The following is a 17727-nucleotide window of genomic DNA, read 5'->3' on the forward strand; positions in this document are numbered from 1 at the left end:
CTGCAGAGCCTATATGCACAGCTTAGCTTTGTTCTTCTGCTTTGGCTGTGGTGCAGTGATAGGTTTTACTAGCAGTGTCTACTAATATTTACACCCAGAAAAGCTGAAATGTTAGACAGCAACGGTGAAACAACAACAACAAACTTTGGCAGACTCTGTCTTGTGAAAATATTTTAACTTTGGCCACGTTCCTGTTTTTTTAACGTGACAATGTGTTTTAATATTTTTTTTTTCTCCACTGGTTCCACAGTGTCTGAGATTCCTGAGCCTGTCAGGGCTGCAGACGAAGCGACGGTGAGTAGCCACCTCAACGATCTGCCTGCAGATGGTCTACTTTAGGCTCCACCAACTTGATAAATCACTCATGTTTGAGGTTGCTGACCTTTGCAGCATGACTGATGTTCCGTTAACCTGTAAATGGCTTGAGATGTTATCCAGACTTCACCAGTGCAGCCAGCAGATGAGCTCCCCTGGACGGATGAAGTGAAGGCTTTGAGGATTAGGTTGGCTCTTGCCATACTAATCTACTACTATTCTTGGACAGAAACAACAGTGTACCACACCAGAATTAAGTGACGAGTACCATCTAAACTCTTCCATGGTCATATGAGCTTTCTGATGCATATCGATGCTTGTTTTGCACAAGTTTCATAACACACCTGGTTCATTTTTTTTTTATAAATAACTGAACTAAAAGCTCTTAAATGCACCAACTAAACTTTCTGAATTAAATTTGGAATTGATTTTTTTTTTTTCATATCAATTGTATTGATCCTGCAAGATCTTACTGATATAATTACAGGCTGTCACTGTGCCATTTCATGCAGTATTTTACATTCTTTTAAACATCAGTAACAGCAAACAGCAAGCAAGGTTTCCATAGGAACATCAAGCAATCTCAATACCAGCTAAAATCAAATAACTGAAATATTTTTGCAACAGTGACTTGGTTATTCGAACCTGATGTTAAAAAAGCTTAAAACTAGCATTTCTAAAATATTTTTTTTTTCTGAACAGCGTAAAGCTTTAATTTCTCCGATATTTAAAAGATAAAAATAAATATGAAAAATTTGAGCATTTAAATCATTAGCCAATTAAAGAGAAACACATGCATACGTTTTGTCTGGTCTGAATGTGTGAACAGATCCCATTCTTTACTATGACTCCCACTTCGTTAATCCAATATTACTAACAGGATTAGCTCTGCGGTTCCTTACTGACGTGTGACAGGCGAGCTAGCTCTGGCCGTAAGAAGTGTCAAAGCTCTTGGAACCAAATCTGCTGGTAGACGGTTTCCAGCTTTAGACAAATAAAAATGTTTGAAATAAAGCAGCTGTTTCATGAACTACATTTGGACATTTCAGTCAAGCCTTTAATTAACAATCTCATTAAATTTCTGTTTCATTGATCAAACTGGAGTGGTGTAAGAAAGCACTTTTTGTTGACATGTAACAAACCTGAACCTGTTGTCTTCCAGGCCATTTAAAGATAACTGGATTATGTTTAGTTGTGTCTAATGGAAAGAGTGTTTTCCAACCGCCGCGTGGCGTTGATTCAGGAAGGGAAAGCTCAGCACAAAGTAAACCCATCAGAATGAATTATATTATTTGCATGTGAAATAGAACAGATGCAAACTATAGATTACAAGATGAGGGATTCTATTATCAGGTTGTTGCCAGAGCAACCAACAGTCGTTTAAAGCAATGAGTATGGATGACCAGACCAAGAGACTGGAAACAAAATTGGTTCCAGGTTGTCCGGTGCAGAATAGAGATATTGTGACACAAGTGTCATATCTGCACCTAAATGTGTGCAGAATTGGAATATTGTGGACAAAAGAATTGGATCATTTGTAAAATATGTGTGTGTGGGTGTCCTCACATACGTTTCCTGCCCATCGTTGAGCTACTGACACCTGTATGTGCCATGTGCCGAGTATGTAAAAGACTCTATCAAATGCCCACATAGAATAGAGTCCACTTGTGTGCGTTATAATCTCAATATAAATCCACCTTTACTGTGAAATACCCAGACTGCAAATTTAATCGAGACTTGGCCATCCACCTTGGCTGGCAGGCTGGTCAAGAGCTACAGCTCGAGTGGATCTCTGTAGCTCTGTTGCTGTTGATGGTAGAGCGACCCTGGCAGATGAGAAGGAAGTTATTTTTGAAAGAATACCGTGAGAAGTCCCGTAAGAAGGTGCAAACCATTCGTGGTTTACAGCCTTTCTTTAACGTGGACACACAAATGTAAAAGACTTAATTTTGGGGTCACAACAGGGAAAAACACAGAACTTACTTTTTGATTCCTAGAGATCGAGTATTTTCCCTAACAGTAGTGGGTCTTCAAAATGTCAAATGTCCTGCTTCAAAAGAAAGGGCAGCTGTCTTTCATCAATTGGCTCACCAACATAAAGCTGTAAAAGGGATAGAGGTGCATGCTGAGCGCTTATGTGTTTTGCAATCAGTCTGTAGTATTGTCTTCAGTTTCTCTATTTGTGGATGGATTTAGCAGTTTGCCAATGAAAATAGATCTAATAAAGGAATAATGACAGGGAATCCAATCAGATTACCTCCGCATCTAACTCCCTTTGGTGTGAAGTACATGGCCAATCTGATCCTTCTGTCTGCAGGAAGGATCCATACATGGACTTGTGTTTAGCTAACAAAGCCTATTTGTGTTGCAGGGCATTGACCTATCAGAAGTCTTGACCCTGGATCATCCCACTGGCGGTGGATCATCACCACCAGTAGAACTCAACACCCTGGGACCAGAAGAGGACATCGTTATTCTGGAGGAGAGTGAACTAGCGTCACCTGAGGCGGCACTTGCCACCAGTCCACCTGAAGCTGGTAGTAAGTTGTCGACTTTCTTTTCTTGAGCTTTGAAATGGACACCAAGTGTTGCTGTAAAACAGATTGAGTCGTTTCATCTTTGTTTATCCAGGCATTGAGGAGGAAGATCTGTTGCCAGAGGATGCTGTGCTAGCTCCTGCTCCAGAGACCATCCCGCCTAAAGAGCTCCTACCAGAACCTCCCTCCCAGGAGACACCAAAGAGCTCCACGTTGCCTGAACCGCCAATAGAAACGGAGGCTTCTGGGTCAGGCCGAGAAAACCTGGACAGTTTAATTGAGCCATCCATTGAAGAAGAAGACCAAATATCTCTTGTAGAGACTGAAGATGTTAAATCAGAACCTGAACAAGAAAAAGTTGATGAGGTTGAGATTTTGGAAAAGCCTGAGGTCTCTACAGTTTTAACTAAGACCACAATAGAACAAGGCCAGCCAGCTCTTTTACCCCCAACAGAGACTGTGAATATCCCAACTGAGGCGTCGGAGCCTGATGTAGCCAAAACCACGCTCCACTCTGATGTCGATGAACCTGTGGTTCAGGCACCAGAGGACTCTAGCAAGTTTGGCAAAGACCCTGACCAGGATGTAGGGATCAATGTGATTTTTACCTATCCTGAGGAACCTGCATTTGATGAAAAAGGCTTTGACGAGACAATTGAGAGTGATGGAAGTGAAGTGAAAGAGGGATCTTTGTCTGAAGCCAGGGATATAGAGGAGGAGGCACCTCTGACCCCAGAGATCTTAGCAGGAGATCTTGTGGAGGATGAGATTTTGCTCGTGAACAGAGACGATTCGAAGTTACCTGGGACAGACTTCCCACGCCACCCACTGCCAACTGCCCTGTTTCCAGAGGAGGAAACCCCTTTTACAGTCATCTCATCCATCGTCCCGGATTTTGATGCTCTGCCTGACAAAGCCATCACTTCACTGGTAAAAGTAAAGTTGATATTAACATCTTGAATGTTGTTTCTTTACAATCTGGAATAGAATATGTTCTGTAATGCTCTTTAACGAGTTTAAAAATGACATGATTTCTATGGACCATAACATTATGAGTGCCAGTCCCCCTTTTGCTACCTGACATGGTAGCAAAAGGGGGGAAGACATAAACTTCCCTAGTTGTTGTTCTGTGGATTGAGCATTTTTCTATTGACAGAGAACACAGCTGTCGGACAGTTCTGTTCCCATGAGGAGGTTTACATGGTCCACACAAAGCTTAGTTAGGTGGTATGTTTCAAAGTAACATTCACATGGATAGGGACCCAAGGCTCCAAAACAAGGAATTGCCCAAACCACCACACTGCCTCCAACATCTTGCCTTCTTCCCTTAGTACATCTTGGTTCCACAGGTTACACAGGTTTGCAAAGCACACACTCACACACATTTCACTTTCTACAAAATGTAAAAGCAAACCTAATCCTTTGGATCAATCCAACCAGGTCAGATTCTGATACTGATGTGCCCAATGTGTTTTTTTCAGCAGCTACCTAACTATTGTGTGCTGAAATGAAACATGCTGTGATTCACTGCTTTCTATAAGAACCAATAATAATAATATGAGCTACTGACAACACAGGCCAGCCTTTACTTCCCACTCTTCCTTCTCCAGGTGGCTTTTTGTACGACACTGATCATTGCAGACTGGGAACACCTCTCACTACCTTCAGTTTTGGAGATGCTCAGACCAAGTTATTAAGCCATCACAGTTTAATCCATTTCAAATGCAGTCAAATGCTTAGGCTTGCCCATTTTTCTGGTTTCCGACACTTTTTCATTTTTAAAGACAAACTCTTCTATTCTATCATTTATCTCCTCCCCACTCATAGGTGCCATAATAAAGTACTAATCAGTGTTGTTCACTTAAGCTGTCAGTGTTCATGCCATTATGCCTGATTAATGTATAATGTTGAGCATTCATAGAAGCTTCAAAGATGGGACAATTACTCATACGACATTGTTACAATAGGACCTCTATTGTAACAAGTTTTGAGTCTTACACATCACTTTACATTGAAAAGTATGCCTCTTGCACCTTTACCCTAGTCTCTTTAGAGAAAAAGTTACAATTATTTCAATTCTTTAAAATGCATATGGCATCAATTAGAAGCCAAATTTTTAAGACATTTTTCTGTTTGGTTGAGGTAGACCACTCAGGAGGACCTGGATGATGCCTCCCCTGAAGATCACGGATATGACCTGATTCCTTATGATTACGGCTTGACCAACCAGACAGAGGAAGGCAGCACTGGATCCCCATTCAGTGTGGCCCAAGGCACAGACCAAGTCAGCATTGCCATGCCTATAAACCCGAGGCGAGCTCTGATAGTCTTCTTCAGCCTGAGAGTGACCAACATGGTATTTTCTGAAGATCTCTTTAACAAGAGCTCCCCAGAGTACAAGGCTTTGGAGCAGCGCTTCCTAGAACTGGTAACCACCGACGCTGTATTGCATTTGTTTTTGGTAAAGAGTCCACACCGGCATGCAGCTCGCAAAATCCGATTTTTCTATTTCTTTCCAAGCTTGTGCCCTATCTTCAGTCCAACCTGAGCCACTTTGAGAATCTGGAGATCTTGAACTTCAGGAATGGGAGCATCGTGGTCAACAGTCGGATGAAGTTTGGGAGGCCTGTGGCTCGGGGCGTCACCACCACCGTGTACCTAATCCTGGAGGACTTCTGTAACACTGCGTACCAGACCATGAACCTAGCCATTGATAAATACTCTCTGGATGTGGAGTCGGGTGAGTTTCTTGCACTAAATTAAGTCGATGCTTACACAGCAAACCCATAATTGACAGAGCGAGTCCGTCTTAATGTTGAGCTAAGCAGTTTACTTTCATTATTTAACTACTGTCATCCAGCCGTCTCCTTTGATACTTGGCATTTCTCAGACTGTCTACTTATCTGTGAACCAACAATTCATTTTGAGAATGAATGTAATATTTGTCATAAATTTAACCACTGAAAAAGTTATCGTAAAACATAGTGATAGAAAACAACACACTGCTGAATCGCATCATGCACTAATAATATAGCTGAACTAAAAGGAATGGATGGCAATGTTTTTATGTGAAAAAGATTTATGCCTGTTTTAATATAGCCAAATGTGCTTCTAAAGACCCTTATTGTGCTGAAAGCTACCACAAATGTGCTTTTGAAGACTTTGGCAGATTTGTTTATCTGTTTCTACCCAATAAAACAACAGACAGATATTATCAAAGTGAGCCTGTCTGGAAATACAAACATAAATCACATGCCAATAATGCAATTACAAAACCTGATATAGAGCGCCCTTAAGCCATTTCTTTTTTTTTTTTTTTTTGGGAGGGGAGGAATCCAATCCCAAAATCTGTATTCTGGTGTTTCCTAATGCTGAATACCTTCTCTTTAGTGTTTTCTATTGCTTTGGCTGCAAGTGTTTTATACGTCTACATGAATAAACCACACAGGAAGTATGCAGATGCATTTTATGCCAATTGTTATTCTATTCACAAGACTGATTTCAGAAGCATTGGAATGGTCATTTGATGTCTGTGCTTGCAGTCTAGACTGATGCAGACCTGCTAACTCTGAACTGCAGTGAGATGGAGAGAGTTTGGTACAATGGGCTCAGGAACAACATAGCAGAGAAAAAAGGTGCTGCTCTTTGAGATTTAAAATTGACAAAATTACCTGGTAATTAAGTAATTTAAAGAGTGCTATTTAAATATTAGCCAAGTAAGAGTAAAAAAGTGCTGTGTAAAAAGGCTACTTAAGCCCTGAGTAGTACTGTTTAATCTTTACACTTATGAGCTGGTTCTGGTATCTAATGATGAAATAAAATATGACTAACGGTGAATCTCATTGTTTCAAAATAACAAACACAGGCAGAAAGTAGTCAGACCAAAATACTTTATTCTAATTTACCGTGGAGTCTCCCATGTGCCTTTTGGCAAACTTTAGTCGAGCCTTGATATGAGTTTTCTTCAACAGTGTTTTTTTTTTTCCATTGCTGCTCTCCCATAAAGCATTGACTGGTGAAGAAACCAGCAGCTGCGTGCAGAGTCTTTCCCATCTCAGCTGCTGAAGCTTATAACTCCTGCTGTGTGTGCTGGTGGCCTAGTCCACCAGACTCCTCCCTGCACGGTCACTCGGTTTGTCAGGTTTGCCTTATTGTCAGATTTACACATTCGACATTTCCCTTCCACTTCTGGAAGGAAAAGAGATTTACCTGAACTCCAGGGGAGTTTGTTCATAGCCAGCTTATACTTTTCAATAACGTTTTCTCCGACTTGCTTGGAGTGCTCTTTTGTCTTCATGCCGTAATGGTAGCCAGAAATACAGTTTAAGCAGTTAATGGTTTTTCCAGACACAGGTGTTTTTATACCACATTCATTGGAGATGCACTCGCTGCACTCAGGTGATCTCCATTCCACTTATTGAGAGAGAGACCACTAGCACCAGCTGGCTAGACCTCTGTAGATTAAGGTCAGTCTTTTTAAAACAGGTGAATATTTATGCAATCACTTACTTTGTTATTGCCATTATTTTGTGGAATAAATTCCACTTTAGCATTAAATTATGTTTTGTATTTTTTTCTTCAAAAAGCCAAATTATGTGGATCCTGATTGAGTTGTAAAAGCAGCAAAAAGAGTAAAACATCCAAGGGGTGAACTCTCTTTTTTTAGGTAGCGGAACTTTAACTGCTCTACATTTTTGCACCAAACACAGAACAGATATAATCTCACCCTTTTCACTAAAATAACTCCAAAGAAGGCAATACTGAGTAGCAGAGTTCTCATTGAGCACCAGGCAGAGGGAACAATGTTTCAACAATCATGTATACTGGTGTATTTATGTAAAATGTGTTTTTAAACAGTTTGTTTTGCTGCAAGTTTGTAAATTTGTGATGTTTTTGCAATTTAATCCAATTTTTTTCTTTTTCTTCCAATATCCTAAGAGCTGTAAAGATAACAAATAGCACTTTCAGAACTTTGGGTAAATTGTAAACATATTCTTTAGAAATGCATAATAGTACTGAACAGACATGAGCAGCTATATGATAATAATTTTTGTATATTTAAAACATGTTCTATCAAAACAGAAATACCAACAAGCACATAAAAGTTAGTCTTTGCATGAAGTTAAATTCTAAATAAAAAAAAGCACAAAACAGGGTTTTCAAACTAAAAATAAATTAGTTGTTTAACATAAATTGATGTTCAGCACACATCTAAAGTTTTATTTTTAGTCAAGTAAATCTGAATACTTTTGAATGTTGCATTTCACTGAGATTAGTGGCTAACAGACCAACTTGCAACATAAAAAGCAACTACACTTATTCATCCACAAAGATATAATGTAAGGGTTTTTTTTTTATGTTGGATTATAAGATAAAAAAAAAAGCAGCTGAATAGAAATTCATTTGTACCTGTTTTAATTTGAGTGCTTTAATTGCTTTTAATTTCCAGGTGACCAAGCCGACCCCTGCAAGTTCCAGGCGTGCAACGAGTACGCAGAATGTAAAGTGAACAAGTGGTCAGGGGAAGCGGAGTGCGTCTGTAACGCGGGCTACTTCAGTGTCGACGGCCTTCCGTGTCAAAGCATCTGTGAGCTGCAGACAGACTTTTGCCTCAATGACGGCAAGTGTGACATCATCCCTGGCCAGGGAGCCATCTGCAGGTGGGCGAGGGATTAAGACTGTGTTTGTGTGTGCATGGGGAACAAGTCTTCAGCTCTAACCGGCCGCAGTGACTAAACAGATTTTCCAAGTCAGTAGAGTTTAGAAGGAAGAAGTGTAAATACAATTACTTATTTCACTAATTTAAGAGATGTTTGCTTCTTGTGCTGATTTTCAAGATTACAGACCAGATTCAGGTTTGTTTTGAACAAGGTTTTAAATGAAAGAATGCGAGGATTTACACTTTTACAAAGTCCTCAAACGTCGTAGAAATAAAATCATTTTTATGTCAAAGTTGTTTAATACGTGATACATTGTAGAAAAAAAATACTATCCCACTGAAGTCAGATTAATTTTTTTATCTCACAATATTGTGCATAAGCAACAAATCTTATGACGTTCTCTACCTAATGCAGTTAAATTTCTTATTTGAAATGAAAATTTGATCATTTTTACATCTTTAGTTATTTTCATTTTCAACCACTGACAAATATATATATATTAAAAATTGCTCTGAAGAGTCACTCAGCCGCCTGTAGTTTACCACGGTGCCAATTAGACCTTGTGACAAAAAAATTTAATATAAACCACTGAAATCCTGGCAGCATTCAGACTGAAGCCGTAGTTTCTGCTGTGGTTCTGACCAACATCATTAGGCTGCTGCTTTCACATAAAAGGCCCCTGGCTGATTTAACGCCTGACAGCAGACTGAGGCTGAGTTGAGCGACGCACAGTTTAACCTTGTGGTCAGATTCAGTCATTTGTGCATCATCTGTTTGCCTCAAAGCAGAGACAACCTGGCGTATGTCAATAAAGACCAACGCTTAGGAGAAGCTTGCAGTGTGTTCACACAACGTTAACAGACACTTGGAGGTCTAAACAAGGAAGAATATATCCAACAATTTAAAATGCCACAGAAATGAGAGGTGTGTGTGTGTATTGTAAAAGCTGTCAACTAATATAATCTTTCCTTAGACAATTACATCTTGTTGTGATTTTGAGTACTGTTGCTACCTGTTATCTTTATAATGTATTGAGTTTTTTTTTTGTATACTTTACATTAGCAAGACACAGAGTGGTGGTGCAAGAATAAAACCTAGTCAATCGATGTTTTATTCGTAAGGGTTTAATTTGCACATCGGAATGTTTTTCCAGAGAACATGGCTTCTGCAATTCAAACTCTAGTTTTTCCTACGTTTCCTAGCTCTAAAATGTCTCATCTAGCTAAGGCTATAAATGTGCTGAATGAAAGGAAAAATAAAATACTGATTTGCAATCACTCTGTCGCTGCAGTCGAATACTCTCTGATTCACTTTGCTCAGATACAAAGAAAAAAGTCACAGCTGAAGCTAATTACCGCGGGTAAACTTGCTGGAGAAACGTTTGGAGAGAGTCGCTATTAATTTAAAGTTAATGCTTACAAACAGCAGGTTTGTTGGCGTTGGTCGTCTAGCTGTTTACTTCCTGTTTTAGCTTTCTGTAGTAGCTGGTGTTAACTAATTTGTTTCCTCAATACTCTGGGGTTGTTCCTTCCCTTAAATTCAGGATTCTAGTTCCCAACACAGATTGTTTTTTTTTTTCAGTCAGATTTTGGTGGGTGCAGAGAAACCTGTCATCACCACCTGTGTTTACTTCCATAAAGCTAATCCATGTTTTCTGCATAAATGGTCTTTGTTTCGAAAGAGCACACTATGTAACTTATTTCTGCCACCATTTAGCAGCCAAACATTCATTTGACACATTTTCCTCCAACACAAAAACAGTCTGTGCTTTGATTACTGTCAAAGATTTCCAAACGGAGCAGGTTGTGCATCTGGTTTGGAGGGCATGGTTCAAATGACTTATTTCATTTCAGAAAAGCGATCAAAATAAGGTTAAAAATAAATTTGTGTTAATGAGCACCTCTGGTCAATATGCATACCAGCAGATCTCATTTTTAATATGTGTTCAGGTTACATGTTTTGGTCATGATGAACGAGTTTTTTTTTTTTTTTTTACCAATTCACTTACACACACGAGAGGCAGTTTGTTGTCATTTGCTCAACACAAGCTCATCTGTCAAGAAGAAACACAATAAACAAACAGTTTGTGTTTTGTTTCTGTTTCATACCTTTAAGATTTTTTTTTAGAATATCTTGCTCTTCAATTTGAGTTTTTTCCTTGAAGGTTTCCCCACTTTGATGTCTGCAATGTGTCTACTTTGATCAGAACTTGTGTTTGCATGTGCAACAGATTTATGCATGTGTGCTGAAGATGAAAAGCCAGCATTGGAAATAAGTGACAGGAACTTTTTGTTAGCCCTGCTCAGACTTTGAGATGCAAGTTTTTTTTTTTTTTAACACTCTAGTAATTATGAGCAGACTTGGGGTAGACAAGCCAAGATGACTGCTAACCTCTGTTTCACACCCACTACAGCATTATAACACATGAAGGCAGTGCCACGTGCTGCTGGATTCTCATTAACTTCCAGCTAAAAGTGTTGCATTCCTCCATGGAGACAGAAAACAAATAAGAGATTTTCTTCCATAACAAGGAATCAGTTTTTTTTTGTTTTTTTTTATAAGACAGGCAGAATTAAAATAAATTTATCATCTTTGTTGTGACAAAAATGCAAACAGGAACAACTTTCACGTGATTTATTTGCCGAAACATTTTGATTCTGCTGCTCAACAGAAGTTGAGTTCTGTTATTCAGTCCACAGTTTTACAAATACATTTCAGGCTGACATTTTCCGTCTCCAGGTGTCGTGTTGGAGAGAACTGGTGGTACAGAGGTGAACACTGTGAGGAGTATGTGTCCGAGCCTCTGGTGGTTGGCATCGCCATAGCCTCTGTTGCTGGTTTCCTGTTTGTGGCGTCCGGAGTGCTGTTCTTCCTGGCCAGGACACTTCGGGATCAGTACGACAAGGAAGAGTCGGAGGATCCCGTACGGTGAGGACAGGAGCTAAAAATACTGAATACCCAAGAGCATCCGTAATTTGACAACAGCCAACATTTCTTTTACCTACAAAACTGAGACAGCTTGGCTATGTCCATCTGCCATTGGGTGAGTAATGGGTTGCACCCTGAACCACCAAAGGGGAACGTCATTGATTTACCGAATGCTAAGAACTTAATTCAAGAACATTTCTTTTAACCATTTATGACCTAGATTTCAAATGTCCGCCTGGATAATTTTTCTTTAAATCTTTAAATGTCCTGTGAGTAAATATATATTGCTTATTTATCCATAACAACTGGAACTTTCAATATCTAGCAAGTTATTTTTCGCAGTTTACCGTCTGCTAAAAGAGCGCCTCTCTGTTTAATTTCTCTTCCTGCTACGGTGGGGGTGAAATTACCGTAATAACCCGACATTGGCTGGAAAGCGCAACGTCTCCCCTCTCAGAAACTGTTGGAGTTTTTCAGGTAACGCAAAATGTGGCGGAATTACGGTACTGCAAATTTGGCTGGATCGTCGGCGCTACCTTCGATCTGGAAGAGTTAAATTAAAGAAACTTTGTGACTCATCATTGTTGTTTTGTTTGGTGTATCATGAATGTATTTTGATTGAAATATTGAGTCAGAGGAAGTTATCCAAATGTGAGCAAGTGGGGGTGTTGACAGTAGGAATGTTTTTATGCTCACATTTGTTGTTTGTTTTCTTATTGGATTATTGTGTGTCGCATCACGTGACCTGTCAGATTTAACACACTATAAAGGGTGTGTGCTGCCATGTTGAACGCTGAGCCAGAAAGTAATTCTGCTAACAATATTTCTGATTGACTTTCAAATGTGGAAATAACGTAAACAAAGTGAAGCGTGCCAAAATGCACATTTTAATAAAAGATCATTTTTGCAGTGTTTTGATCTCGGCCTTTAGCTGCTCTGACATGTTGCTAATATACTTGCTACCTTTGGGACCAGGAAGTGTCTTCACAATTTAGTTTATCATGTTCTGGTTACTATTTGGAAAACCAGTTAGGCTTATTACATGTTGGGATGCTCACTACTAGTAGCAATCAAGCTGATGACAGTGTATTCCTCTCCATTTTATGGGTGTAAACACTTACAAACTATATTCACAAGTAGCGATTTTAAGGAACAGTGTGTGCTTCTTGGTTATTGAGGTATAAACTATTAGAAGTCCTAACAAATAGTTTATATCTACAACTTTAACTATATTTTATATGCGTGGCTGGCAGCCACACTGAATATTGAACTTGAACTCACAGTTGCTCAGAAGAAGACTTTCCAAGTTAAAGTTCTCACTTCAGGGCGTGTTGTTGTGTTCGTACTTGGAAACTTGGAAAATTAGGATTTTGAAGACGAGCACAACAGTCGTGTCGCACGGTTTACCTTAGTGGGTTAGTCATTTAATTCGAGGCTCGGTTTCTCTCCCTGCCTTTACATCTCGACTAATTGTTTTCTTTATTTCTCTGGGTCTTCAGGCGGGTGGAAAGTCTTCCGTCATTGGAAAGGGCAACCAAATACAACCCCATGTATGAAAGTGAAGCCACTACAGGCTACAGCCACTATTACCGTCGTTATCCCGAAGCGCCTACGTACAGCAGTGCCAGCGCTGAGGCATCCACCGACTTTAGCAGCGAGGAGATACGGCACATCTATGAAAACAGCGAGCTGACCAAAGAGGTAAGTATCTATTTCCCTCCCTGCCTCCATTTCCTTTAGATGGTAATTAAAAGATTGGTCATGTCAAGCTCAAGTCTGAAACAGCTCAGATAAAGATGGAGAACATTTCAGTTCTAAAGTTCAGTTTCTCATAATTTCAGACGTCCAGATACTTATAATCTAAAAAAAAAAAAAAAAAACCTGCATCAAATGCATGACAAGAAAATAAGCCCGTGTTATTTCCTACTCGTCGACTCATGCTGGACGTGTGTGGCCTGCTGCAGACAATACAAGGAGCAGCGTCCAATTGTCCTTTTGAGCCTGTTCTCTTTAAGAGCTGATAAAACTGTCCACAGCTGCAGCCCAGCATCCTACTCTGCCCCAGCATGACGCAGCTGATATGTATCAAAGGCGAGAAGTGATGGGACTTAATTGAAGAGACTCGCCATAGCTCCCGGTGGCGTCAACAAAAGGGATTCCAGATTTTAATGCGTCAACATAAATATGGAATCTTAAGAAAATGTATCATGAAGACGTTGTAGACGTCAATGGTGAGCAGAACCTGTCCTTGGAAAAAATAATCCACCAATTTGTTAAAAGATAAGCAGCTATTTTTTGTCCAATCCTCAAGATGACAACTGTAATAAGAAAACCAAGTGGTCACTGGTGTCAAATCTCTTTTTAGGTAATGAAACAAAGCTGCACAGCAGCTTATCTTTTGCATGGAGACCATGTCCGTGGTTGATGTTAAATGATGTCCACTTTGAGTAAGAGACTGTACATGACTGTGTTATAAAAATCCAAACTAATTTATCAAAACACAGATATATATATATATATATATATATAGCCCAGTAACAGTAGACATGTCTGGTATTGGTACGTAATATCTTTGTCGGGAGAAGACTTTCATACAAATAGTGTTGGAAGTGTTGTGTTGGTGGTTGCTTAGCTGCCTCTGCGACTGGGCAGCTTTTCAGTGACTGACTCAGCAATGAGTTCTGGATCCTATCAAACAGGGCCGGAGATAACACCGGTCCATCTGTCAGGAAATTAGAACTGAACTCAAAATGGACCTTTCAACAAGATAATGATCCCCGGTTTGTTCCAAGTTATGGCCGAACACAGAGAAAGTAAAGATACTGGAAAGCCAAGATAAAATCCTTAAAAGAGTTTTAGTATAAACAATAGATTCAAAACAGGCACAAGATCGCTTTAAGTATAATTTCATATGCAAACAGTGGAAAGGGCTTTTGCACAAAGGGATCCGGATGTCATGCATGAAACTGAGCACAGTTACGTTCCATTATGTTCCACATCCATTATCAGTCCTGTGTGCAATTTCTCTGTTTTTGCTGTTTTTGCTCCCTTATCGAGTGAAATCCTGTTTTTCTGCAGGAAATCCAAGACAGGATACGCATCATTGAACTCTACGCTAAGGACCGGCAGTTTGCAGACTTTGTGCGGCAGCATCAAGCGTGAGCTCACTTGTTTGCAGCTTTTAGACCTCAGTGAGATAATGTACTAAATAAACCTGGATTTGAGGGACGAAAAAGGCGGAAGTGGGTTTGAGATACAAGAGACTAACAAGACCAAAGAGACAAAGCGTTTGTTTGTTAGTCAGGAGCTTCAAAAGTAGAGAAGTTCAGGCCATGCCAAAGTAGTGTGGAGACAGATTTATCTTTCTTAAGTTTTAGCCAGGACTGGAGCCACAGATGCAGACAAAAGCAGTCGGATTCAGACGTTACTTTAACTGCCTTTAACTTGTTGTGATGTGTGTAATGATGTCTCCCATTTTTCTTTTGCTTGTTGCATTGTTCTGTGTAGCATTGATGTTGATTATGCTGAGTTTAGTCTAGCACTTTTTCTTTTTCTGTAAAGTACAAAATGTAACATACAAAAGATAACATTGTTCCACTTGTTCCTGAATGTGTTTCAGAGTTCTGGATACCCAGAGAGAAAGCTCCTCTATGCACTCATAGAACTGTAACGAACAAGATACTGTAAGTAATGTTTCATTTAATTTGAAAAACAAACAATAAAAAAGAGGAATCACCACTGTATATCATGATGATGTTTGATATTCCTTATTTTGTGAGTTGCCTCGTGTACCTGTATGAATCTTAGTTTCATATAAAATCAGCTCTTATAATTTACTGAATGGTGAAAAAAGTCTTACGGTTCTTCAAAGTGATGACATGTAGCCCATGTTGAACCGTTTTACTGACGAGCTTCTTCTGTTTCACAGAGACACGCTTCCTGATCAACGATGACGCTTCCTGTCAAGACGTCTCTTCGATCGCCATGTTCCTCGTAGTTCGGACTGTGTTTAGATTATTTTCAGCACCTTTGTAACGGAAACAGTAAGTCTGCATCTGTCGCTCTTTGTGTGGGTGGGTGTTGACCATTCATTCATAAACCTCTGTGCCTTCTGACTGGGTGAGTCTCCTGTGACGCTACGGCCCGTTTCTGCTCATGTTTTTGCTGCTTAACTACCAAACCTTTGGGGAAAACCGGGCCGCATCCTGTTACTTGAACAGAAACGCAAAGACCAAACCGACGAGCAACTATTGTTTTGTGTGAAAACTGTTTATTTGCATTACCTTCTATCTGCCTTCTCTTAAAGGGGAAGAACTTATATTGTGATACATTTGTATAGTTAAACTGACATTTGTCCGTCTGAGATACATGTCATTTTTTGATCTTTGTCATGCTCGGATTTATTTCTTAGCTCTATCGAAGAGCCATAAAAACCTAGGTAATTTTTTAGTTATTGGTGCTATTCTAATTTTAAAAACTCCTTGAAATGTATAATGTTGTCGTTGAGTCATTTACAGTTTGAAGCCAGCACCAGTGGATGGACTCTGTTGTACAATACAAGTACAAGTCAACATTTTGGGAAATGCAGAAAAGGCCAAATTACAGTTCGTCTCTGTGTTCACTGATGTCTGAAGCAGTCAGCAGTAAAGATATGCCGAACAAAGACCTTCGATGGAATCAATTAAATCAAAGCACATGCATGTGCTTAAACGGCCCAGTCAAAGCCCAGAAAGAGCTTTTAATTTGGTGTCCATAGATGTTCTCAATCTCTAAATCTGCCAAAACCTCAGGGACATTTTCCAATTATTCGACTCAGTGATGCCAAATACTTATCCACAACGAACTTTTCAGATTTTTGTTTGTAAAAATTTCTGTTATGCATTTAGTGTCTTCATTATACTTCACAGTTTTTCTCCACTTTGTGTTGGATATCCGTCACTAATATCTCCCTGAAATACCCTGATGTTTGTAATTGTAGTGTGAAAAAGTTCAAGAGGTATGAATATCTTTGCAAAGCACTTTAGTCTTGACTGATTTCCTCTTTCTTGGAAAATATTAAGCAGCAAAACGCTGCACTGTTCTGAAGAGTAAAAGCGACAGTCTACTGTCTCAGTTTTTCTCCCCTCCAGATGATTTATTTGCCTTTTTTCATGGATTTTTATAGGTAATAATAAACTTTACCTGAGTGAAGTTGGTCCCACCCTCACCTTCTTCAAATTAAACAAAATTGGTACCAAACGTTTGTGCTGGTTTGCTCTCATTTTAAAGATGCTAATAAATGTTTCCAGAGGTTTCATCTTCTTAGCACAGTTGTTTGTCACCAAACCTGCTTGATTTTGTAAATGTGGCTGACATTTGATCGTCTCTGGAAACATTTATTAGAATCTTTAGCGGCACAAACCACAATTTTTGCTGCACAAACCTTTGACACCGTTTTTGTTTGATTTGAAGAAGGTGTGTGGGGGGAGCAGCTTCACTCAGGTATAAACATTTGGGTCTCCAGACGCCTAACTAGGCAGATAAAAAGTGTTTAGATGGAACTCATGAAGGCGTTCGGCCCGGGATTTGAATCCTTCTTTCAGTTTCATATTGGGACTATCGAGAGTCCAGCAAAAGCAGAAAGCGGAGCATGACAAACAACAGACGCTCTCAGTAAAGGCATACATAGAAACTTCTGTACTGCTGTCTGTCTTTTCAATCTGAAACTTTCTGGGTGACCGATTCCAGTGTTTCCTATGGCATTCATACACTTTCCCCTGGATTTGTTATCCTTGACCCTGCCCGTTCACGGTGTGGCCCTTCACATCTGCACCTGGTTATGTTCTGCTTGTCTACGCTGTCGGAAAGCATGAGCGTCGGCTCTCTCCGGAGGTCACAGCTCCACACGTAGATCAAGCTTCAGGTTTTTGCTAGGAATAAATTGTTCTGTTAGTCATCTACCCAAGTGAAGAAAAAATAAATAAATAATTTTCGGAGCAGACCCCTGTGTCACTGTCATGCCTTTTGCAATCTGTCAGTTCAAGTTTTATTGTCTTGTTTTTGTGCGTGTGTCGAGTTATCATCACTGTCCTTCAGCATTCCTGGTTAAACGGCCAGAAATCAAACACACAGTGTTCATTCATGTAAATAACTCTGCAAATGTCATCAGTCATTGCAAGATAGGGTGTTAATCTTGTACGTTTCCTGTGTCTCTTTGTTTTATATTGATGAATGTAATCAGTGCTATCATCTTGTGCAGCTGTAACGGGTAAAAAAATAATTAAATAAATTAAACGCTTTATATAAAC

General features: G+C 39.6%; 1 protein-coding gene across 1 annotated transcript; it reads left to right on the forward strand.

The window, feature by feature from the left end:
* The first annotated feature begins 202 nt into the window (after positions 1-202).
* Positions 203-17727, forward strand: LOC103134850 (interphotoreceptor matrix proteoglycan 2-like). The gene is made up of 11 exons (XM_007547326.2): positions 203-294; positions 2687-2855; positions 2947-3782; positions 4999-5280; positions 5373-5592; positions 8302-8512; positions 11252-11440; positions 12940-13141; positions 14519-14598; positions 15060-15123; positions 15369-17727. The coding sequence occupies exons 1-10, from the start codon at positions 211-213 to the stop codon at positions 15100-15102; spliced, it is 2316 nt and encodes a 771-aa protein (XP_007547388.2). The 5' UTR covers positions 203-210; the 3' UTR covers positions 15103-15123; positions 15369-17727.

This window comes from Poecilia formosa, unplaced genomic scaffold (assembly GCF_000485575.1).
Source record: "Poecilia formosa unplaced genomic scaffold, Poecilia_formosa-5.1.2 Scaffold19, whole genome shotgun sequence".
NCBI classification, from domain to species: Eukaryota; Metazoa; Chordata; class Actinopteri; order Cyprinodontiformes; family Poeciliidae; genus Poecilia; species Poecilia formosa.

What these genes read in the sequence shown, in the direction of transcription:
- LOC103134850 (XM_007547326.2), top strand. Translation starts at nt 211, where the DNA reads ATGTGTTTTAATATTTTTTTTTTCTCCACTGGTTCCACAGTGTCTGAG. An exon ending in ACAAAGCCATCACTTCACTG is followed by an intron (nt 3,783 to 4,998) that starts GTAAAAGTAAAG and finishes TGGTTGAGGTAG; the next exon opens with ACCACTCAGGAGGACCTGGA. An exon ending in GGCCAGGGAGCCATCTGCAG is followed by an intron (nt 8,513 to 11,251) that starts GTGGGCGAGGGA and finishes TTCCGTCTCCAG; the next exon opens with GTGTCGTGTTGGAGAGAACT.